Source organism: Ailuropoda melanoleuca, chromosome 13 (genome assembly GCF_002007445.2).
Source record: "Ailuropoda melanoleuca isolate Jingjing chromosome 13, ASM200744v2, whole genome shotgun sequence".
Classification (NCBI taxonomy): Eukaryota; Metazoa; Chordata; class Mammalia; order Carnivora; family Ursidae; genus Ailuropoda; species Ailuropoda melanoleuca.
The window spans coordinates 41,995,164-42,017,628 of NC_048230.1; the positions used below are offsets into that span (position 1 = coordinate 41,995,164).

The 22,465-nt window shown below is 52.3% G+C and overlaps 2 protein-coding genes across 2 annotated transcripts in view; both read left to right on the forward strand.

Moving 5' to 3' along the window:
• The first annotated feature begins 3,702 nt into the window (after window positions 1-3,702).
• BIRC5 (baculoviral IAP repeat containing 5) lies at window positions 3,703-13,900 on the forward strand. Its single transcript, XM_002918375.4, has 4 exons — window positions 3,703-3,897; window positions 4,435-4,544; window positions 6,007-6,124; window positions 11,910-13,900. The coding sequence occupies exons 1-4, from the start codon at window positions 3,787-3,789 to the stop codon at window positions 11,997-11,999; spliced, it is 429 nt and encodes a 142-aa protein (XP_002918421.1). The 5' UTR covers window positions 3,703-3,786; the 3' UTR covers window positions 12,000-13,900.
• A 142-nt stretch (window positions 13,901-14,042) lies between these two features.
• TMEM235 (transmembrane protein 235) overlaps window positions 14,043-22,465 on the forward strand; it is a 10,883-nt gene continuing 2,460 nt past the window's right edge. Inside the window, 4 exon segments of the mRNA XM_034641542.1 lie at window positions 14,043-18,892; window positions 20,016-20,096; window positions 20,266-20,403; window positions 22,232-22,461. Of these exon segments, the coding sequence (XP_034497433.1) occupies window positions 18,724-18,892; window positions 20,016-20,096; window positions 20,266-20,403; window positions 22,232-22,461 (618 nt within the window). The 5' untranslated portion in view covers window positions 14,043-18,723.

Sequence of the window (22,465 nt, forward strand, 5' to 3'; positions counted from 1 at the left end):
CCCTACCTTCTTCATCCGTTCATCGGTCAGTGGGCACCTGGGCTGCTTCTGTACCTTGGCTGTTGTAAATCACGCTGCAGTAAACATCAGGGGGCGTGCATCTTTTCGAATGAGTGTTTTCATTTTCTTTGAGTAAATACCCAGTAGTGGAATTACTGGACCATACCTATTTCTGCTTTAATTTTCTGAGGACCCTCCAAACTGTTTTCTTTTCTTTTTTTTTAAAGATTTTATTAATTTATTTGAGAGAGAGAGACAGCCAGCGAGAGAGGGAACACAAGCAGAGGGAGTGGGAGAGGAAGAAGCAGGCTCGCAGCAGAGCAGGGAGCCCGATGCGGGACTCGATCCCAGGACCCTGTGATCATCCCCTGAGCTGAAGGCAGATGCTTAACGACTGAGCCACCCAGGTGCCCCTCCAAACTGTTTTCTACAGAGGCATGCATTCCCAGCCACAGTGCACGAGGGCTCCTGTTCCTCCACACCCTCTCCAACACGGGTTATATTCTGTGTTTTTTTATTCCAGCCATTCTGACAGGTGTGAGGTGAGCTCTCCTTGTGGCTTGAATTTGTATTTCCCTGATGATGAGCGATGGTGAGCATCTTTTCATGTGTCTGTTGGCCATCTTTAAAAAATGTTGGCCCAGTTTTTAATTGAACTAATGTGTGTTTTTGGTGTTGAGTTGTATAGCTCATTATATAGATAACTATTTATGTTAAATTTCCTGATTTTGACGATTGTGCTGTGGTTATATGAAAGATGAAGTATTTAGGGGTAAATAGGCATAATGCCTTCACCTTACTCTTAAATTGCTCTGGTAAAAAATATACATATATACACATAATATATATATATATATTCTCCCTATTTTCTCTCTCTCTATATATATACATACATGTGTGTATGGACATCATGTAAAGAGAAAATCTGGATAGAGTATACATGAGTATTCCTTGTATTATTCTTGCAAACTTTGTATAATCTAAAATGCTACAATAAAGGGGCTCCTGGCTGGCTTAGGCAGTAGAGCATACAACTCTTGATCTCGGGGTTGTTAAGTTCACGCCCCTCGTTGGGTGTAGAGATTACTTAAAAATAAAATCTTTAAAAATAATAATAATAATAATAATAAAATAACACAATAAAAAGTTCCCGGGGCGCATGGCTGGCTCAGTCGGGAGAGCGTGGTAGAGCACGGGACTCTTCATCTCAAGGTCATGAGTTTCAGCTCCATGTTGGGCATGGAGCCTGCTTAATTAAAAAAGAAGCTGTTTCCAAAACGTTGTGACATTAAAAGAATAGAAGCCAGCAGCCCACGTGGGGCTGGAGCCCTGAGAAGTCCTCTTATTTCTGGCCTGCGGATGTGAGAGGCGCCACTCAGCCACCCCTGCAGCTCGGGAAGTGACCTCAGAACACCCTGTTCCTGACGCAGAGGGAGGACACACAGATTGCCCCGTAGGCTGCAGGATTTGCTGTTGCTGGGACACCGCTTTGAGGAGGGAAGGGGGGCGTTTGTCCCGGGGTCAGCCCCACCCATCCTCCCTGTCCTTCCCTGTTCTCTCCTACGTTTGTCATTGCCCCCACCCTCTGCCCTCCTGGATACGCAGGTCTGGGCGGTCAGTGATGCCCTCAGGCACTTAGAGTTACGTCTTTCTCTGTTCCTTAGTCCTTCAAGCTCTCTTGAAGCTAGCTTTTGTGTGGCATCGAAGCCTCCTAGAATTCTCCTTTCTGACTGTGGAGCAGGTGGGGGCCTGTCTCAGGCCTCTTTGGTTGCTTAGCACCTGGGAGCTGCTCGGGGCTCTGTTCCTGGAGTTGGTTTGGCTCCCTGTCCTTTCGGGACTTCTACCAGCGACTCCGTGTCTCCATTTATTCACCTATAAAAGAATCCAGCTGGAGGGGCGCCTGGGTGGCGCAGTCGTTAAGCGTCTGCCTTTGGCTCAGGGCGTGATCCCAGTGCTCTGGGATGGAGCCCCACACCAGGCTCCTCTGCTAGGAGCCTGCTTCTTCCTCTCCCACTCCCTGTGCTTCCGTTCCCTCTCTCGCTGGCTGTCTCTCTCTGTCAAATAAATAAATAAAATCTTAAAAAAAAAAAAAAAAGAATCCAGCTGGAGCAGGAACAGGCAATCAGACCCACAGGTAGGACTGAGGCTGAGCTGGATCCCAGAGATGGGTCCCAGCACTTAGGGGAGTTTCCTAAGTGATAAAGGTGGTGTTTCAAACCTGCCTTTGTTCAAAGCTGCTTACTGAACAGCATGGGGTAAAGATCTTGGTCAGATCTTGGCAAACAAACCTGAACCGTTTCCACACACACCTTCCATAGATATTCTTTTGAAAGGATCAAGACTTTTAACAATGAACACCAAAACCAAAAGGAATCTTCAGTGAATAACTTTTATAAGTCATCTCAGAAACAAAACAAAAGAAGCCAATCAGAAATAGAAAACAAAAGTCAGGGGCGCCTGGCTGGCTTAATCCAAAAAGCATGGGGTTCTTGATATGGGAGTATTGAGTTAGAGCCCCATGTTGGGTGTAGCAATTACTAAGAAAAACAGCAAAAACAACAACGAAAAGACACTCTCAAAACACCAAAAGCCGGGGGGGGGGGGACGGATAAGTATAACTGCATAAAAAGTAAAAACTTCTGCAAGAAAAAACATGCCACAAAGTAAAAAGACAACAAACTGGGGTCAAAGGTGGGGAGGACATGCATGACAAAGGAGGTTAAGTGCCTTCTGTATAAAAACTCACCAGGCAATAGGGAAAATGTCAGTAACCTAAGAGCAAAGTGGGTAAAGACTCGAATGGGCAATTCACAAGCAAGATAAAAGCGACAGACTTGAGATGATCAGTCTTTTAATCTGAGAGATACAATTTAAAACAAGCATGTGCTGTTCTGCATTCTCACAAGGGCAAAGATCAAAAAGTTTGCTGTTGCTCAGTGTTGTGAGAAGACAAGAACTCTCAGGGCAGTCACCTTTGCAGGTTAACCAGGGAGATCTTTGACCCAGAGAATTTAGCAACCCATAGACCCAACACAGCCTGCCTCCCTCCCAACCCTCGGTGCGTCTTTCTTTGTCGATGTGTTTTTCTCTCTCTCATTTTCCCTCCCCATTGCTTAACAAAATTGCTCACAATTTTCTTGTCTATTAAGCTGGGAAATAATTGCAAGCTAACAACTTATGCAATTCATAAAGACTGTAACTGGTAGAAATGAACAAAATTAATTTGACAACAGCCAACACTGATACAAGCCTCAGTGGGTTTTTTTAGCTACTATATTTAGATGTTAAAAATTTGACCCTAGACAGTAGGAACTTGGTACAAATAATGCAGAAGAATCAAAATGGCAGAAGCTGTTATTGGTAAAATTTGATATAGCCAAAAGCTATCTATGAATTAAATATCTCTTACAAATTCTTATGGAAAACGGGGAGTGTTTAATGAGCACAGGCTTAATATATCTGTGTTCCACAGCGGCCTCTCCTTGAACCATCTCGGGGACGTCAGCGCATTCAGCCCCTCTTCCCACCAGTCTTTGCAAGCAGTCGGAGAAACGCTGAGTGTGGGAACAGGCCCCCGCGCGGCGTACGCCGCTCGGTGCGCCGCGTTAGTGGGGGGCCGCACGGCGGGAGGACTACAACTCCCAGCACGCCCCGCGCCGCCCAGCCTTGTATTCCCAGAAGGCCGCGGGCGGCGCACTCTCGGGCAGCGCGTTCCCGACATGCCCTGCGGCGGCCGCCAACCGCCGGATTTGAATCGAGTCGGCGCTCTGTGGCTGCGGCGGCGGGATGGGCGCTTCGTCGTTGCCCCCCGCCTGGCAGTTCTACCTCAAGGACCACCGCGTCTCTACGTTCAAGAACTGGCCGTTCTTGGAGGGCTGCGCTTGCACCCCGGAACGGGTGAGACCTCGCGGCCTCCCTAGGCCCCAGGCCCGCCCCTCCCCAGAGCCCTGACACGGCCCCGGGGTGACCCCCTCCCTCTGTGGGCTCCCGAATCCTGAGCGACCCCTCCCTCTGGGCCCCCGGGCGACCCCTCCAGCTGTGGGCTCCCAGACTCTGGGGCGACCCCTCCCTCTGTGGGCCCCCGGGCGACCCCTCCCTCTGTGGGCTTCCGAATCCTGAGCGACCCCTCCCTCTGGGCCCCCGGGCGACCCCTCCAGCTGTGGGCTCCCAGACCCTGGGGCGAGCCCTCCCTCTGTGGGCCCCCGGGCGACCCCTCCCTCTGTGGGCTCCCGAATCCTGAGCGACCCCTCCCTCTGGGCCACCGGGCGACCCCTCCAGCTGTGGGCCGGCAGCCCCGTGAAACCCCTCCCTCTGTGGGCTCTTGGGCCCCGGGGTGACCCCTCTCTCTGTGGGATCCTGGCCGGGGCTGCCCCTCCCGCTACGGGCTCCTGGGACCCTGGAGCGCCTCAGCTGAGCCTCAGCTCTCCCTTGCAGATGGCAGAGGCCGGCTTCATCCACTGTCCCACTGAGAACGAGCCCGACTTGGCCCAGTGTTTCTTCTGCTTCAAGGAGCTGGAAGGCTGGGAGCCAGATGATGACCCTATGTAAGTCCCCCAGGCCAGCGTCGCTGTGCCTTCAGGGTGCCCCGGCTCAATCCCAGGCTTCTATTTTGAGCTGGGCCTGCGAAAACTATCTGAATTTCCAAGACACTTCATGATGGAGCCATGGCTTTCTGAGTTCGTTTTGTGCTGGAAACAGTTAATTGCAAATGGATGAATCCCTGTGCGTTGGTGCCCTGGTGGTGCTTTCAATCTTTTCAAACCTGATTTGGCCAGATGTCCTCCAGAGTGGATGCTGAAGGAAGGCTCATGCTTGTAGGACTGTTCTTGACGCCTTTCAGGTCTGGCTAAATACAGGAAGAGATCCTGTGGTGACCTGGGGATGTCCGGTGCTTTCCTTGTTTTAGAGTCTTCAAATCTAAGGCTTTATTGAGCTGTCACTCACACGCCAGAGAAAACACCCTCCTAAATGGTACACTTGTGTTGTTTTGGGTTTTGTTCTTTAAGGCATCTAGATTTTTTTTTAATTCCATGTGTATGTTCAGATAGACTCTGATGGCTGTCTCTATATGTGACGTCACATTCTTTTCTCATCTTTTTTCCCCTGTCAGACTCAATTGTTGCCATAATGTTAATATTTTCCTATAGAGCATCACCCAAGTTGTCTCTTCTTGGCCAGAAGAGAGTTGCTGTTTTCCCTAACATGTTTGCTCTTTTGACCCATTCTTTTTTTTTTTTTTTTTAAGATTTTATTTATTTGACAGAGAGAGAGGGAGAAGCAGGCTCCTCGCTGAGCAGGGAGCCTGACGTGGGGCTCGATCCCAGGACACTCAACTGACTAATAAGCCACCCAGGTGCCCTTATGACCCATTCTTGACTGGGACGGCACGGTTCTCATACCAGAGATCACTGGGACAGTACCCGTTGTGTTCCTGGGAGTGAAATTCTAAGTGCTAGAATATTTCCAGATGATAGTCCCTATTGGCTGTCCTTTGGGCTCTGTGTGGCTGTGTGTTCATTTCAGTACTGTTTTCACACTGCTGTCTGCTATGCAGAGAAAATTTCCAATGCAGAGCATGAGGCAGGGGAGTTCCGAGGAGAAGCCTGGCCAGTCATGCCCTTATTGGGATCCAGCAAGCAGATTCTGTAACAATGCCAGTGAAATGAGATTACTTCAGACAGTTCCTTCCGTGAGGATTTTAGAGGGGTTTGAGGTGTGCTACCTCTGCACTTGCATACCACGTGACACCTTTCCTGCAAATTGCTGAAGGACTCCAGATAAAGTACATCAGCCCCAAGCATAGTGGGAGACGTCCAGAGACAGGGCAGGGGCAGAGATGGGCTGTGTGGGAGGGTGCCCTGGGACCCAGCGCTGGTTCTGTGTACTTCACGAAGCAGAGGGAGGCGTGTTTGTGAGCCAGGGTGCTGGTTGTTGCTGACAAACCGTTGCTTTTCTCCCTTTACCTAACTCTTCTCTGTTGACGTGCTCCTGTATTGATTTTTCTAGAGAGGAGCATAAAAAGCATTCATCTGGTTGTGCTTTTCTTTCTGTCAAGAAGCAGTTTGAAGAGTTAACCCTCAGTGAATTTTTGAAACTGGACAAAGAAAGAGCCAAGAACAAAATCGTACGTATTATTGGGAGTAAGAGCCAAGGGCAAACCCTGTTGAGCCTCCGTAGCACTGAGTTCCCCCCCCCTCACATTGGAGGGGCTTGGTTTTCCTCAGTAAGCATTTTTAAGCCCCTCAGACGCATATGTGAGGATATAAAGGACAGAAAAGTATCTGTCCCGGAATGGGGTCTTGGGGTTGTGCAGTCAAAAAAACGTGTTCCCTCCTGGAAGATGTGTTTATTGTGAGGTACTTCTGGTGATGGGGCCGTGATGGTTAGGCTGGCACCCGGCCTTCAGTGACAGTCTGTGGGAGGCCATTTACGTGGTGTGTGTTCATGTGTGAGCATGGTGGGGACAGAGGGTTTGGGGGCACACAGTAGCATATTGGGGAAGGGGCATTATGGGTATTAGGAAAAAGAGGCACCAGTCCAACTGGACCTTGGGATTTCTGCAGGTGAACTTTGACTTGTGGACAGGCATCCTGGCTTATCGGGAGAGAGGAGGAGTAAGGCCGTGGGTCCTTAACAGGGTGGGTACCAAGAAGCCTGGGCTATAGAGAAAATCAGGGCTCCCAGTTAAATCTGAATTTCAGTTACACGGGGGAATAATTTATTAGTATAGCTCACGTTTTGTATGGATGTATACTAAAAAAGTTACTCGTTTTTATGAAGTACAAATTGAGCTGGGCATCCTATTTTTATTTGCTAAGTATGGCAGTGTTACAGAGAATAAATGTTTGGGTGTTTAGTATCCTTGTAGCACAGCGGTGGGCTGGGAGTGGACATCCTGCTTCTGTCCCTGCCACTCGTGGGCTCTGTGAGATTAGGCCAGTCTTGTTTGCACAGAGAGGGCAGATCCCTGTGGTTTCTGAGATCCTTTTCTGGTTGAAAATTTATGTTCCTTTTTAGAGGTGATTATGAAATAGTTCTGCCTAGTATAGTATAAATGCTGAAGACCAAATTGTTGTTAGGGAAGGGGAAGAAATTGGCGGTCAGCGTAGCAAGTTGTGGAAGAGCGTTCACAACAGTGGGGGCCTTGGGAACTGCAGTGTTGGAATCGGGAAGTGGGCCAAGTGGGTCAGAGGTCAACACACCTTCCATGAAGTGCCATAGATAGTAAATACTTTAGCCTTTATGGGCTGCATGATTTCTGTTAGTTTTTTTTTTTTAAGATTTTATTTATTTGGAGAGTGAAAGCGAGAGAGCATGAGCAGAAGGGAGGAGTGGAGGGAGAGGGAGAAGCAGACTCCCCGCTGAGCACGGAGCCCAATGCAGGACTGGATCCCAGCGCCCTGGGATCATGACCTGAGCCGAAGGCAGATGCTCGACCAACTGAGCCATCCAGGCGCCCTCTGTTAGATATTATGCTTTGTTGTTTTTATTTTCACAACTGTTTAAAAATGTGAAAACCAGGGGCGCCTGGGTGGCACAGCGGTTAAGCGTCTGCCTTCGGCTCGGGGCGTGGTCCCGGCGTTGTGGGATCGAGCCCCACATCAGGCTTTTGTGCTATGAGCCTGCTTCTTCCTCTCCCACTCCCCCTGCTTGTGTTCCCTCTCTCGCTGGCTGTCTCTATCTCTGTCGAATAAATAAATAAAATCTTTAAAAAAAAAAATGTGAAGACCATTTGTAGCCCAATAGACTATATGAGAAATAGGCCATGTGTCCCATAGGCCACAGTTTGCCAAGCTCGTTCTAGGTAAGAGACCAGCCTGTTTACTTAGGGGACAGTTGTGAGAAATCTGTGCCCCAGCGAGCAGGAGGAAGGTTAATGTGTAGCCCGGGGAGAGACTGAAACCAAACTGTGGAACACTGAAAAAGACAAAGGATGTTAGGTGGTTGTGACAGCACAACTCTGAGACAGTGAGTGACCCAGTGCTCTGAGGCCCCATGGCCTGGTGGGCAGAGTCAGGTGGCCTGTGGGGAGAGGCAACTCACTGTAGCAGGAAGCCCACCAGGAGACGCTTGGTCACCAGGTCACTATCATCTGCAAGAACAGCAGTGGGGCCACACCAGACCAGGGTGAACAGGCAAGTGAGAAAAGTGGAGGATGGGAAGAAAATGTTTTGCTTTCATTGTACAACTGTTTCTGTTCTGCCCAAGTCAGAATATAGGATACTTTTTTTTCCCTAAAGATTCTTATTTGAGAGAGAGTGTGTGCGATGGAGCAACGGCAGGGGGGGGACAGAGGGAGAAGCTGACTCCCCGCTGAGCAGGGATCCCGGTGCGGGACTCCATCCCAGGACTCTGGGATCGTGACCCGAGCCGAAGGCAGACGCTTCACCAACTGAGCCACCCAGGCGCCCCAGAATACTTTACAACAATACAGGTACTTTAAAACGATGCCTTTGTTTCTGTTACTTTAATTACAAAACAAACAATATAAGCTTCCAGAGGAGAACCAAAAGCCCCACCTCTAGGCTAAGTGTGAGCTCTATTGGTTGTTTAGTGTGTTTCCTTCCAGATAATTTTTAAATTTCTGTATTTTAAAGAAGAATAAAAAGTGCAAGCTGTTCATATTTTCCTTAACTGGTTTACACAACTTACACAACAGGGAAGTGTTTCCAAGGCCTGGCACTCTACTGTTGTGGTGTAGAGCTGTGCTCTCCAGCCGTCAGCTGCGCGTGGCGTTTATGACCAAGATTCTGGAGAGTGCAGATTTCCGTGCTCCGGTCACACACAGAGCGTCTCACCCGCCCGGTGGCTGCACCGCGCGGATAACGGAATAGTTTTGTCATTGCAAAAGGTTCTGTTGGACATGCTGTTCTAGAGTACCAGCTGATTGTGAGATGTGCTACAAATAATTTATCACTAATATAAAACTCAGGTCCCCTGTGTCCCCATGCACTTGCCCATGTGAGTGGATGGTCATGTCTGGGGTCAGAGTCAAGTGCAGGGAACTGGCATAACCAGAGGTCTGTCTGCTTCACCCTGGAGCCCCCAGGTGGGCAGTCTAGGGCACCTCACTCCTGGGGGTGGGCTGGCATGCAAACCCCATCTGTTCTGTAGGGGTAAATAAGGTTGGGGGCTGATATTTTATTTTATTTTATTTTATTTTTTTAAAGATTTTATTTATTTATTTGACAGAGATAGAGACAGCCAGTGAGAGAGGGAACACAAGCAGAGGGAGTGGGAGAGGAAGAAGCAGGCTCATAGCGGAGGAGCCTGATGTGGGGCTCGATCCCATAACGCCGGGATCACGCCCTGAGCCGAAGGCAGATGCTTAACCGCTGTGCCACCCAGGCGCCCCGGGGGCTGATATTTTAAACTATTAAGTCAGCTATATGACTGCAGCATGTAGTTCAAGGTAATCATTTATTAGACATTCATTAAAAAGAACCAGATGTTATCATTGTGTTGGGTACACAGATCCTGGACACAAGGAACGTGTTTGCTGTGATGCTGGGGATTTCTGAGGCCCCAGACTTACACGGGAGGTGCTGCTGCTAGTCCCTGTGGCGGGATCGCTGATGGGGCGGCCCACCTGGGGCCTGATGGGGGCAGGCATGCTGCCTGCTCCGTGACAGTTCTTGCTGCTGCATCGCTACCTCTGCCTTTTGAGAAAAATGAAGCAAATTAGAACCAGTTAGAAAATAAATCAGTTCGTGGGAGCAAGTAGAGAAACCTCTGTTAGATGTGGGTTTGTAGACACTAGCGACGAGGGTAAAATAAAGCACAAGACGAAGGACGAGGGGGAGTCGTAAGCTCCGGGTGGCAAGCTTTTGCTCAGTGGGTTTTATGTTTTTAATAGTGAGCTTGATTTTTCTTTTAAGATTTATTTACTTATTTATTTTGGGGACGCCTGGGTGGCTCAGTCGTTCGGCATCTGCCTTCAGCTCGGTTCATGATCCCAGGGTGCTGGGATCAAGCCCCGCATCGGGCTCCTCGCTCAGTGGGAGTTTGCTTCTTCCTCTCCCACTCCCCCTGCTTGTGTTCCCTCTCTTGCTGTCTCTCTCTCTCTGTCAAACAAATAAATAAAATCTTTAAAAAAAAAAAATGATTTATTTATTTATTTTAGAGAGTGGGAGGGGCAGAGGAAGAGGGAGAATCCCAAGCAGACTCCTCGCTGAGCGCGGGGCCTGACATGGGGCTTAGTCTCGGGACCTGAGATCATGCCCTCAGCTGAAATTAAGAGTCAGATGCTTAACCGAGCGGTGCTCCATGAGTTTGATTTTTTTTTTTTTAATTTTATTTATTTATTCGACAGAGATAGACACAGCCAGCGAGAGAGGGAACACAAGCAGGGGAGGAGGAGAGGAGGAAGCAGGCTCACAGCGGAAGAGCCTGATGTGGGGCTCGATCCCATAACACCAGGATCACGCCCTGAGCTGAAGGCAGACGCTTAACCGCTGTGCCACCCAGGCGCCCCATGAGTTTGATTTTTGCTTCAGTCTACCTTTATTAAGAACACATGGGGGCGCCTGGGCAGCTCAGTCAGTTGAGGGCCTGGCTCTTGATCTTGGCTCAGGTCATGATCTCAGGGTTGTGGGATCAACCCCTGAGTTGGGCTCTGTGCTCAGCGGGGAGTCTGCTTGGGATTATCTTTCTCCCTCTTCCTCTGCCCCTTATCCTGTACATGTATGCACATGCTCACTTGCTCTCTCTTTCTTTCTAAAATAAGTAAATCTTTTTAAAAAATGTATAAAATGGAGGTGTTGACCTCCATGTTGTGATTAAATTATAGCCTCTGTACATTGGGGCTTAATTAATTTTAGGCTTTTTTGAAAGAAGAAAAAAGGAAATAAAAAATATTTTTTAAAAGGCCGTGATGAGGGCCCCTGGCTGGCTTAGTTGGTGGAGCATGCTACTCTTGATCTCATGGTTATGAGTTCAAGCCCCATGGTGGGCATACAGATTACTTAAAAAAACAAAATAAAAAAGACCATGGTCATCTTTCCGTATCTGTAAAGATGAGACTCTCGGGCTTCAGAGTTGTCCATTACAGGGCACACCATTAATTGTCAGGTGCTGTGTTCTTTTCCTTGTGTCAGTTTCTTATTTTTTAAGTTAATTTTTCTTTTAATTAATAATTTTAAGCCTTATACATGGCGGCAAAATTAAGATACACAAAAATACATAATGAAAAGTAATTTTTTAAAGTTAGCCTCTAATGAGGAAACAAATTTAACCCAGTAAAGGTCTGTTAGCTTTTTAATGTGTCAGAGAAATCAAGGAGAACACACATGAGGGTAGGGAGAGAGGATCTGCTAACGTGATCCGGCATTTGTTCTTCTGGGAGAGCGCTGAGCAGAATGAACAGATTAGAAGGCAGGTTCAGGGAGCCCCTGAAAGCAAAGAATCTCTTCTGTTTCAGGGGAAAGCTGAGGCTCGTCAGTGTCTCTATGTGGACAAGAAGGGGGCTCTGGACTGGAACTGGGGGAGCTTCAGAAGCAGTACAGGGCGGTGGTTAAGAGCAGGGCTGTGCCACAGACTAGCCGGGTCACCTGGACGCCACTCTGGGCTTTGGTTTCCTCATCGTAGAATGCAGACAGTGATGGCCCCTGCCTCACAGGGACGCCGAGCAATAAAGCATTCGTGTGTGTGTGAAGCAGGTGAAATGGTGCTTGGGACACACAAACATTGCAGAAGTGTTTCTTAATCACCGGGATGTAGCTGAAGGGGGAGGCCCTTGCGTTGCTTCGGGAAAGTCACGCCCAGATAGCTGGCTGTCTCCACCCTAGCACAGCCCCCGATTTATTTAGGTGCTTGATAAATGTTGCCGTTTTTTTCCATGTTGATCTTATCGTCAGGGTGTGAGTGGGAAGCTCTCGGTTCAGTTTCAAGCGCCTATTCTTTATTTCCAGGCAAAGGAAACCAACAGTAAGCAGAAAGAATTTGAAGAGACCGCAAAGAGAGTGCGCGGTGCCATCGAGCAGCTGGCCGCCGTGGAGTAACGCCTCTGCCGCGCGCACTGCTCCCGAGTGGGGCGCCCCCGGCGGGACCCTTCATGGCGCCGTAGGGAAGGAGAGCATCCACAATTTAAGTTAGAATATTTAAGCTGTACTTTTGTTTTTTTCTTTAAAGTGGTGCCAGGGGCTGCTTCTTGTGCAGCTGGTGCTGCTGAGTCCGGTAACCAGTTCGCTCGTTTTTCTTTGGTAGTTTTTGTGCTCTTTGTTCCTGGACTTGCCAGGGTGAGAAGTGTGTTCTCACGGGCAGAGCCCTTCCACAGTGACGCATCGGGGCTTCAGGTTGACGCCAGGCTGTGGAGCCTGAGATTTGATGCCTGAACGTAATCATAGGTCTGTTATGACTGGACAAATAGAGAATTAAGGATGCCATTTTAGATTTTATTTTTCTAATAATCTGAATTTATGGTGTGCATTTCTTGTGTTCCCGCTACTCTGTATTATCTCGCTTGGGTATCTACAAGTCCTGCGGCCATCCTTCAACCCCGTCGGTCTGTGGTACCACAGCCTCCCTTCCCTCCAGAGCAGATCGTACAAAATGCCATCCCTGCCACAGCTCTGAGGTGCTGCAGGAAGGGGCTTCCTGGCCTGTCTGCTCGTTTTAGAATCTTCACAGGGGGAGCTAGCAGAATCTGACCCCAGGCTGCCTTGGGCCCCCAAGTGTGCCAGAGCCCTTCTGGGACTGAAGCCCCAACAGCAGGGGATGGGTGGAGGAGGCCTGATGTCTTGACAGTAAAGCCAGCCTCTTGCTTGGAGGTCAGTGGAAGATCCGTCACGTCCAACATGCACCTTGGGCACATGGCAAGGTTGTGACATTTCTCTAAAACAGACAACGAAAAGGTCCTTAATGCCAGACAGTGCCTTTTCCAGAGGCCTGGCTCCCTGCTCTGAATGAGCTGTGACCCGGACGAAGCAGGCAGGGCCTGGATGAGAGACCCATGGAAGGAATTCCCGGTCTTACCTGAGTTCCCAGGACGTAGCAGACCGTTACTTCCCTGTCATGACGTGGGTTAGGTGGCTGACGAGGCACCTGCCTTTCTAACGTGAACCCCTCTCAAGGAGGACAGAGGGATCAATTAATCTAAAAAGTGGATTGGAAACATCTTTTGGAGGAAACTTTTTAATAGATAACTTGTTTATATTGTTTGCAGTCTTACAAGATCATAGATTTCCATGATGTCAGAGCAGTGGCAATAAACATGGCGGCTGGGGCCCTGCGCTTGTCACCTCTCAGCTGCGGTTTCCTCTTCTGTAACACGGGGTCATAAGACCTGATCACCTCAGCTGGCTTTCTTCGTAGGTGCAGGTTGGAAACAGAGGTCTTTCTCCGCTTCTTCTCAGGCTCTGCAATGTCGCTTTCTTATTGTGTTTAAATTATTATGTCACAGAACAGCACAAACTACAATTAAAGTGAGCACGAAGCCATTCTAAGTCATTGGGGAAATCCGTGTGAGCCTTCGGTGGATTTGGAGACAAGGTAGCAGGAAACAGGTAGCAGAAATGGTCATTTATGAAACTGCTGCTGCGTTAGACAGCCGTCCTGAGCCGTCGGCACGTGCTGGTGGCTCCTTCCTTGGCAACAATGCAGTGGCCTGAATCCTTTTTATAAATTACTTCACTCCGAGCTCCAGGGACTTGGTGCTGTCGCTGCGGGCGATCTGTCAGCCCCGGTTGGCTGCGTCTCCACTGCTGCTATGTCCCCCCGCTCATTTGCATCCTCCCCATCCTTGTCCCCTCCCCGAGGCCGGCTCACACAGGGCTGAAGGCTGGTGTTATGGTGACAGATTTTATTTCTCCCTCCACGAAGTGAAGCTGCAGGGTGGATTGTTAACGGTCCTATTGGAGGTCATCTTGTCGTTTCGGAAAAATAAAAACCATTTCATTTCAAACACTGCTGCAGACCCCACTGGGTTTTTAGAATCTTGTCAGGTTTTTGTGGTGGTTCCTTAGCCTGCCACCTGCTGCTTCCCGCCCACATGGCTGTGGGGCAGGGATGAGCCCTGGCAGACACAAAGCCAGCCCTGGGCTACAAGGCCCCTAGTGTGTGTCATCTGGACCCATTCCAGCTGTGAACTGGCTGTGCAAAATGCAGCTCAGACTTCTGTTTTTCTGCCACATCTCAGAGAGGGAAGTGTATTTTTTTTTCTCTAAGCTTAGAGAGTATTTACTGCAGTGGTTTCTGTTGGGGGGGGGAGCTCCGGCCTCTGTACTCATCTAAGCTGCTTAATTTTTATATTTGTGCCAGTCTGTAAATGGATCCTTCACTGTAATAACGGGCCCTTACGAGCTGACTTTGTAGAGAAGCTGGCCCTTTGCACAGTGGGCAGTGATGCGGTTCTTGGCTTCTTCGGGCCATGCTGTGGAGCAAGACCCAGCTGGAGCAGATCCTCAGTCCCTCTTACATATTTCCCTTCTACAGAGGTATTTTCTAGAGGCCATATTTATCACTGGGCCTTCGTGACTGTCCACTTGGAACACTAAATAGACCTCTGTTATTTAAGCCACAAGCCTTTGCCAAGGGCCAGAGCCTGAGTTTTTTTTTCAAATATGTGTCCCCTTTTGGGTTCTCCAAGTCTGGTGGGAGTCTGGAAAGTGTTGCGATGGTTGATTATGGGCTGTCAGGTACAGAGGGTGGCGTACAGGTTAGAGCCCTCAGGCCAGCCTCAGGAATCCAAATCTTCCACCTGTCCCCAACACTGTGACGAGTGCCAGCCTGACCAAAAGTGACCTGCCAAGAGTGGAGCCATCGGCCACCACCTGCAGGTTGGCATCCCCTTGGGGTGCTGACTATTCTTTGCAGGTTGCACTTAAAAAGAAATAACTCACAATCACCAATAAAGCCTTATGTGATCTTATCTGCATTTTTTTTTTCATGCAGAAAGAGAGACTTGCAAAGAGGCAAAGTAGCTTGTCTAAGATAGTAGAACCAGGAACTATTAGGGTTGAGGATTGAACCCAGGCATCTTGGCTCCAGAAATAGGCCCTCCCTGATGGATGACCTTGCGGCTGTGGCTGGGGTCTAGTGCCTGACTCCAGAGACAGAGCTATCTCGAAACCATCCCCATTCCATTTTTCAGACTGCTTTGTCAGAAAGGCCTTCATTCTATGGAACTGAAACCTGTCTCCCCAAGGGTTCCGTTGATCCTCCTAGGAAAACATTTTTTAAATTTTGAACTAAGATTCATGGGAACTTGTAAAGATAGTACAAAGAGGCCCCATGTACCCTTCACCCAGTTTGCTCTGTTGTAACTACAGTAAACCGTGCGTACTTGCTCTTGACATCTAAGGCCTCAGCTGGAAAGAGGGTTCCATTGTGCAGCTCCCCTTGCTCTCAACCAGTGTTGCCATCACAAAGGGTTTCTTGTCGGTGACAGCGGTGTGTGTGTGGGGGTGGATCTAGCTCTTAAAGCAAAAACACCAACTGCATTGTAGATTTCCTCCACTGGGCTCAGCCCAGAGCATTTGGGCCAGTTTTCAGCTGACCAACCAAATTGGGGCCTTAGCTTCTCTGTGGTTATTTTCCCCTTGATCCCCAAGGTGGGGACATCTATCCGCGTGTTCACTCAGATGCTTGAGCACCTACTGTGAGTCAGGTCCTGTGCCCAGGAATTGAATGAAGGCCAGACAGGACTCAATCTCCCACCGTGAGCTCAGGTTCCAGACCACGGCCAGCAAATAGCTGTGTGATGTGCAGACTGAGAAGACAACTCTGGCTAGGGGGGCAGCACGGAAGATCTGAGCTGTGTGTCCAGGAACCAGGAGGAGGCTGCCAGATGACCAAAGAAGGGAACGCTGTGCCCGCTGGAGGGAACGGCAGCTTACACTCTGGGGACTGTAGTGCGTTCCGTGATGGGGGGCCATCTGTGGCACCCTCCTGTTTCCCTGTTAGCAAAGTTCCGTCAGAGGCTCAGTGGACGGATGCTGGCGAGTCCAACGTGGCCATGAGGAGCCCTTCATAGATCCTGTCGGTTCCTGGGGATGAGACTAACCAGATGTATGGCTGCCTCCCCATCTGTGCCATGTCCCACAGAGGATGTCCGCTGTCCAATGTGAAAGACCTCTGTTTCCAACCTGCAACCTCCACCATTTGAGAACCCGTCAGCATGGTTGGTTTTTACTAGAACAGGGTCTCGAGTCTACCAGGGTGTATTAGCTTCATAATACACCCTGACCGCATGCACTGACCCGTGGGTAAATCAGCAAGGTTCCGTTTCTGTTGGAGGAGTTTGCCCAGTGCAGTGAGTTGAGTTGTGACGGAGCTGACGCTGAGCGGCTTGGTGATTTCTCCGACAGTTTTGGCTGTGTCCTCAGCCCTGTGCTGGAGGCAACGCACTGTGGCGTCAGCCTGGAGCAGGAGGCCATTCTGTCCCATGGCTGTCGCTGGGGTCGCGCATCCTGTTCTTGCTGCCCCTGAAGAGATAGTTGAATGTAAGTTTTCAGAAAAGAGGCTTGGGTGCAGCCCTGTTTCTTCATCACTTATAATTGGAATTTCTTCCATCCAAAGGTTCCTCCTGTCCCTGATTTTGGTGGTATTGGTCTGATGCTAACTTCGAAGAGGCCCTCACATCCCGGACACAGGCTTAGTGCTTACCACTAAGCCCGACCAACAGCTCTAACTATGGGTTATGAGTTGAGGGTAGGATGACCAATGAGAAAAAGGGGTCATTCCAAAGTGGCACTTTTTCAGAACCAGGCTAGGGTATAACCTGGGTCCATCTTAGGGAAATAGACTAGTGGAATTCATCCAAGTAGCTCCTGGGGGACCAGTGCCTACTGCTTAGGGGATAATCCAGTCAGTGGCTCCCAACTGCACATTGAGATTAAAACACTGAACTTTAAAGCAGATAGGGTGTAGACTGCTACCTGGCCATCTACACTGCATTGTGAGGGGTATACGTGTCTGTCTATTCCTGTGTGGAGCTGCGTGGCTCTGTGCTAACAGTGACCTCAAGCAGTGCCGTCCCCGGCCCTGACAGCAGAATCATCTTTAAGTTTCATGGGGGTGCAAAGAAGACCCTTTCAGACAAGCTCGGGCTGAGAGGCAGGGGTCACTGGGAAGAAGCATATGGAGCACGCAGCTAAAGAGGGGCTCCTCCAGTTCTCCCAGCCTCTCATTCACACCTTAAACACACAAAAGAAGGTTTTGACCCACCTAAAGGCTTTGATCCTTGTCACACTGTGGGTAAATGTTGGGGTCACTATTCACCTTTCTCCTGCCATTCTCCAGTGGGGATCCTGCGCTGCCTCCATGCTTCCCTCCTTCCCTAGCCCCTCTCCCCTCCTGCGTTTGTAGATGGCTGCCTCGCCCTCATCACCTCCTTTGCCCTGTATGCTTGCTTGATTCTTTCATCTGCTCAAGAGAGAGGAGGACTCCTGGCTGCTACCCAGCTGACTGAGCAGGGCCTGGGGGCACCCGCACTGCCACAGCTGGGAAGCCCCCAGGCCCTCTCTGTGCCCCAGTCCAACCTTGGGCACGGCGTGTGGGAAGATGCACGGCCTGCAGAAACCCAAAACAGTGCCATGGGCTCTGAATGCCCCTTGAAGTATTGTTTCAATAACTTTGCTGCGATGGTTTTTCCTGACTGTATTGCTCAAACTGAGAAATGCCTGGTACAGAAAAAGGGGCTGGAACAAACACGGAAATGAGAGCCCTGGGATGACCCCAGGTCACATAGCTACTTCGAGAAGGGCCACCTTCAGTGATAATGTGATGTAAAGCCTTGGACCCTGTGTCTGCAGGCTCTGCCCAGACCCTGGTGGGGCAGCAACTGACTATCCAGGGGACCGAAAGGAGGCCCTCCATTGCCCACAGTTGTACCCCAGACAGCCCCACTATGACAGCTCCCACTACCATGCATGTCACTGCCTCCTCCTGGGTTTGGGGCCTTTGAGGTCCCTCTGCTACCCACCCCACTAGCGTCTGACCCATGTCCTAGAAGGTGCTTCATGCATGTTTGCTGAGTGAGTGGTGGAGAGGCAGAGCCCAGCCTCGCCCCCGTGGTGTTTGTAATTAGAAGCTAACTGGAAGCAAGACTTCATCCTTCCATAGCCCCCTTGCCAGCCTGCCTAGGCCCTTTGCCCATCCACCCCACTTCACTGGATCCCTTTGGTTAGTCCTGGAGACTGATTAAGGCCAGGACCAGAGAGCGGCCAAGTGCCCCAGCCAGGGGTGGCTGCCTCCCACCATTCAGGCTGCCAGCTTCCTGGCCCAGGAGGTCAGCTGTCTGCAGAGTCCCCTCCTGGGGCAACGCAGGCCCCACCCTTCCTCCTCCTCAGCCCAGCCACTTGGCGGCTGAAAAACCGGAGGTTTGGAGAGATTAAGACATTTGCCCAGGGACCTACTTAAGCGGCCAGCTCCTCAGGGACGCTGGGATTTGAACGCAGGTCTGTGGCAGGTCTACCTGCAGCTCTGGGACTTCCTTCTGTCCCCTGGGGCCGAGCTCTGCAATAGCCGTCGCCGAGAGGTGGGACCCATCTGCCTGAGAACGTAGGTGGGCGTATCGTGAGGCTGCCGCGCAGGCAGAAAAAGGGGCGCCACGTCCAGGAAAGCCTCGGAGCGGATGTAGCAGCTTGCCCGCCCCGGCGCCCCCACCCTGACCCAGCTCACCAAATCCCGGGCGCCCCTTCCCCGACCGGGCTCCCCCCTCCCGCTCCCTCTCAGCTCCGCAAATCCGCGCTCCCCTGGCTCCGTCCCCTGCACGCCGAGCCCCGCATGGCCCGGCTGGGCGCGCTGCTCCTGGGCGCGCGGCTCAGCTTCGCACTGCTTCTGGCCGCCGTGGCCAGCGACTAATGGTACGTCCTGGAGGTGGCGGAAGCCGGCAATGGCACGGGGCGCACCGCGCAGCTGTCCTCGCACTCGGGGCTCTGGCGTGTCTGCGAAGGTACGGGCGGCAGTGGGCCAGGGCGCAGAGGCAGGGCGACGCAGGGCGCGGGCAGGGCGACGCCCCCTCGTGCCCCCAATCCCCATCCCGGACTCTGTCCTCTCCCAAAACTGTCTGGGTGGTAACAGTAGGGCTACCAGTCCGGGCTCAGAAATGAAAGGATTGGGGGTTGGGAGGGCATTGCGTGGCTCCATAAGGACCCAAGAGCCTGGGGAGCAGGAGCTCTGGGCAGTCTCTTGCCCTCCCTGGTGGGGGCGGGGGTGTCTTGTACTAGGAGCTTCCGGCACATTACTTGGTAGATGACAAGTCAACCCCAGGCTCTCAGTGGGCTCTGCCATTGGCTGCTGCCTGACTGAGGACCTCATCCTTCGTCCACCTCCAAGTCTTTATCAGATGGGAAGAAAATGATACTTATCAGGATGCAAACTGGGTAGGGGGTGGTTGGAGGAACGAGGGAGGAAAGCAGGGACAGGGCCCCCCACTGAGGGCACTGGGCTGCTGTTATTCCTCAAGCAGGGCTGTGTGTGCGCTGAGGTGGGAGTGGGTATGGGGCACTGGGGGCCGCAGGGAAGGCCACGGTTCCACACCCAGATGACCACAAGTTGTTTCTCAATTGCTGTCCCCAGAGGTTCAGCCTGGCAGAGCCAGGGCTCCGAGATAAGACCCCTGTTTCTCTCTGCCCCCCATCCCCCCTCCCCATCACCTGACAGCTTGACCTGCACTTGGGCACCAAACAGGGGTGCTGCATCCCTTTCAGACATGCAGAGAGAGGGCCTTCTCTCCGCAAGGCCTATGTGATGGGGCAGCCAAGCCTAAGGGAGTGCTGAGGGCAGCATCTCTGGAATGTTTGAGATTTTATACCGACATCCATGTAGGTATTATTTGTATGTTACAGAAACAAAACAAGGTCTCAAACCCTCCAAACCCATTTGGAGCCACAACTCTGGGGTCCAGGAGAAAATATGGGGCTCCATGGCCACTGGTCACCCCCCTGGGTTCCAGCAGGAGTGAGAGCGTGCTCTCCAGTGTGCCTGCAAGACCACCCATCTCAGAGAACCTCAGGGTGGGTGGTGACCCCACAGGTGTCCAGCCCACCAGGCTTTGCGTCCTTTCTGTTTTTTAGGGCAAAACAGCTGCATCCCCCTGATCGACCCCTTTGCCAGCGAGAACCTGGATGTCCCCACCTCAGTGCAGCATCTCATCTGTGAGTCCTGGGGCCGAGTCATTCCCTGTCTGTCCTTCATCTCCAGGCAAAACTGTCCTGTGAAGGTGGACCTCCAGGCAGACAGGGCTCTGAAGTGCTCGCTTGGATCTGCCAGGGGTGGGGGCAGGTCCAGGTCCCCGCCTGGACGCTGAGCCCCCTCTCCTGGCAGCCCTGCACCGAGCTGTCATGGTGGTCCTGCCCCTGAGCCTCGTCCTTGTCGTGTGTGGGTGGATCTGTGGCCTCTTCAGTTCCCTGGCACAGAGTGTCCTGCTGCTGCTCTTCGCCGGCTGCTACTTCTTACTGGGGGGTGAGTGTCGGCGCCCTGGGGCCACAGGTCCTGGGAGTGGGGGTGCCTCCTCTCCTGCCACCCCATCCCCTGCTCCCATCTGGCCTCTGCTGAGCCTGGGCCCACCCTGGTGATTGAGCCACAGCAGACGAAAGCACCTTGGGTGGTACTGGGCCTTTCTAGGGACACGGGCAAGGGTGCTGGCTGTGGGCCTCGAGCCAGGGAGGGAGGAACCCCAGGGCTGAGCTTCTAGGCACAGGAGGCATGACGCTCCCCAAGGCGATCCCCAGACCTGCCCTCCTAGACCTGCATGAGGGGTGTGAGACTGGCCAGCACCTGTTCTCCTCTCCTTCCCAGACTGGCCTGGTGGGAGGAGCAAGAGTGGGCAGGCCCAGGCAGTAAGACAGGTGAAAAGGGGCCTCGCAGTCCTTGGCAGTGACCCCGGTCCAGGCCCAGAATGTGACTGGTGACAGCTCCTCAGGTGACATTCATCTAGACTCTGCTGGGCGCTGGCCAGGCACTCCCTTGGGGCTGCAGCCATGGCCTCCTGTGGTCCCAGCTTCCAGCTGAGATGTCCAAGGATTCACCAAGGTCAGCAGGAAGCTTGTCCTGGGGTTCCTGTCACTGCTTTTTGGTGCCATCTGCCCCTGCCAGTCAGCCCGTGCCCCCACCCCCAGCCCCGCTGCCCAAGGCTAGCTGTCACTGATGGTGGGCTGGGGCTCCATGGGATCAGTCGTCAGAGGCCTGTGCTTTTGGGAGCAAGGCCTGACCTGGGTCTGGCAGCTGGGCCAGCTCTACTGTCAAGGCCGTGGCACTTGAGGCCCAGACCACATGGGCCTAGGGCTCCCTCTGGGGCAGGCCTGCCTCCTCCCCAGCGGATGCTGGGCCCTATGGGAGACCTTGGTCAAGTGGGAACAGGCGGGCTGGCCTGGTGCTGAGAGCCTGGGGGACCAGCAGCCTGGGCGTGTGCTTCAGAGAATGAGAGCAGGGGAAATCAGCATGTCAGCTGTGGCCTGGCCCCAGAGACCGGCTGTGTGGGTCCAAATCCAATTAAGAGGACCTTGGAAGCCACAGAGAGGAGTAATGGGGTGGAACTGTATCCAGGAAACCTTGGCATTATGCTCTCAGAACCATGGCCTGGGCCAGTGGGTGGAGGGAGGGCCTGGAGGCAGCTGCTCAGGGGCACTCCTCTTCCAACGGACCTGGTTCGAAGAACACCCCACCTGCTCCGCTCGCTCAGGGTCCAGCCTGGCTGCACCACTGCTGTCCTCGCAGGGGATGCTCCTTGGAAATGGGTCAGCTGACATCACTGTCAGCACTCTGTGCTGGGAGGAGAGTCAGAGGGAGGAGAGTGTCAGCGTCAGGGGAAGACGGGGCTGATGGGAGCAGGCCAGCGGGGGGCGGGGATCACAGACCTGGGGGCAGGCCGAAGGCCTGCAGAAGCTGGAGGCTTAGGCTAGGGCCAGAGGACGGGCGGGGGTACCCAATGACGTGGGGGGAACTGTGAGGAAGAAGGGGCCTGATCAGAGCTCCAGAGCCCCCCAACTGCCAGTAGAGGTCACTGGCTCTGTTTGGGGGGGGAGCTTGGGAGATATGGGCGGGGTGCTGAGTATGCAGGGGCAGTTATGTGAGTGGGGACTGTTGCTGAGGGTGTAGGTGGTGCTATTAATAAGGGGGGTTTTATGGGGTGAGGTCCAGGGGTTTGGGGACTGCATCAGAGCCTCCATTTCCCCCAAAGGCCAGTGGGTAGGGGCTCCCGGTCTGCAGGACTGCCTTGGCCAGGACCTGGTTAGACAGTTGCCCCCAGCGGGGAGACACAGCAAGTGGCCCCCCTGTCCCCCTCCCCCAGGTGCCCTGACCCTGGTGGGGGTCGGCATCTACATCAGCTACTCACACCNGGCCTTCGCCGAGACCGCCCGCCAGTACGGCCACCAGCACATGCAGGGCATCCGCGTCAGCTTCGGCTGGTCTCTAGCCCTGGCCTGGGGCTCCTGCGCCTCGGAGGCACTCAGTGTCCTCCTCCTGCTCACAGCAGCCCAAGCCCTCAGCCTGAGCCAGCAGCCGGGGGCGCCCCACTCTGTGG

What these genes read in the sequence shown, in the direction of transcription:
- BIRC5 (XM_002918375.4), top strand. Translation starts at nt 3,787, where the DNA reads ATGGGCGCTTCGTCGTTGCCCCCCGCCTGGCAGTTCTACCTCAAGGAC. An exon ending in GCGCTTGCACCCCGGAACGG is followed by an intron (nt 3,898 to 4,434) that starts GTGAGACCTCGC and finishes TCTCCCTTGCAG; the next exon opens with ATGGCAGAGGCCGGCTTCAT. An exon ending in AAAGAGCCAAGAACAAAATC is followed by an intron (nt 6,125 to 11,909) that starts GTACGTATTATT and finishes CTTTATTTCCAG; the next exon opens with GCAAAGGAAACCAACAGTAA.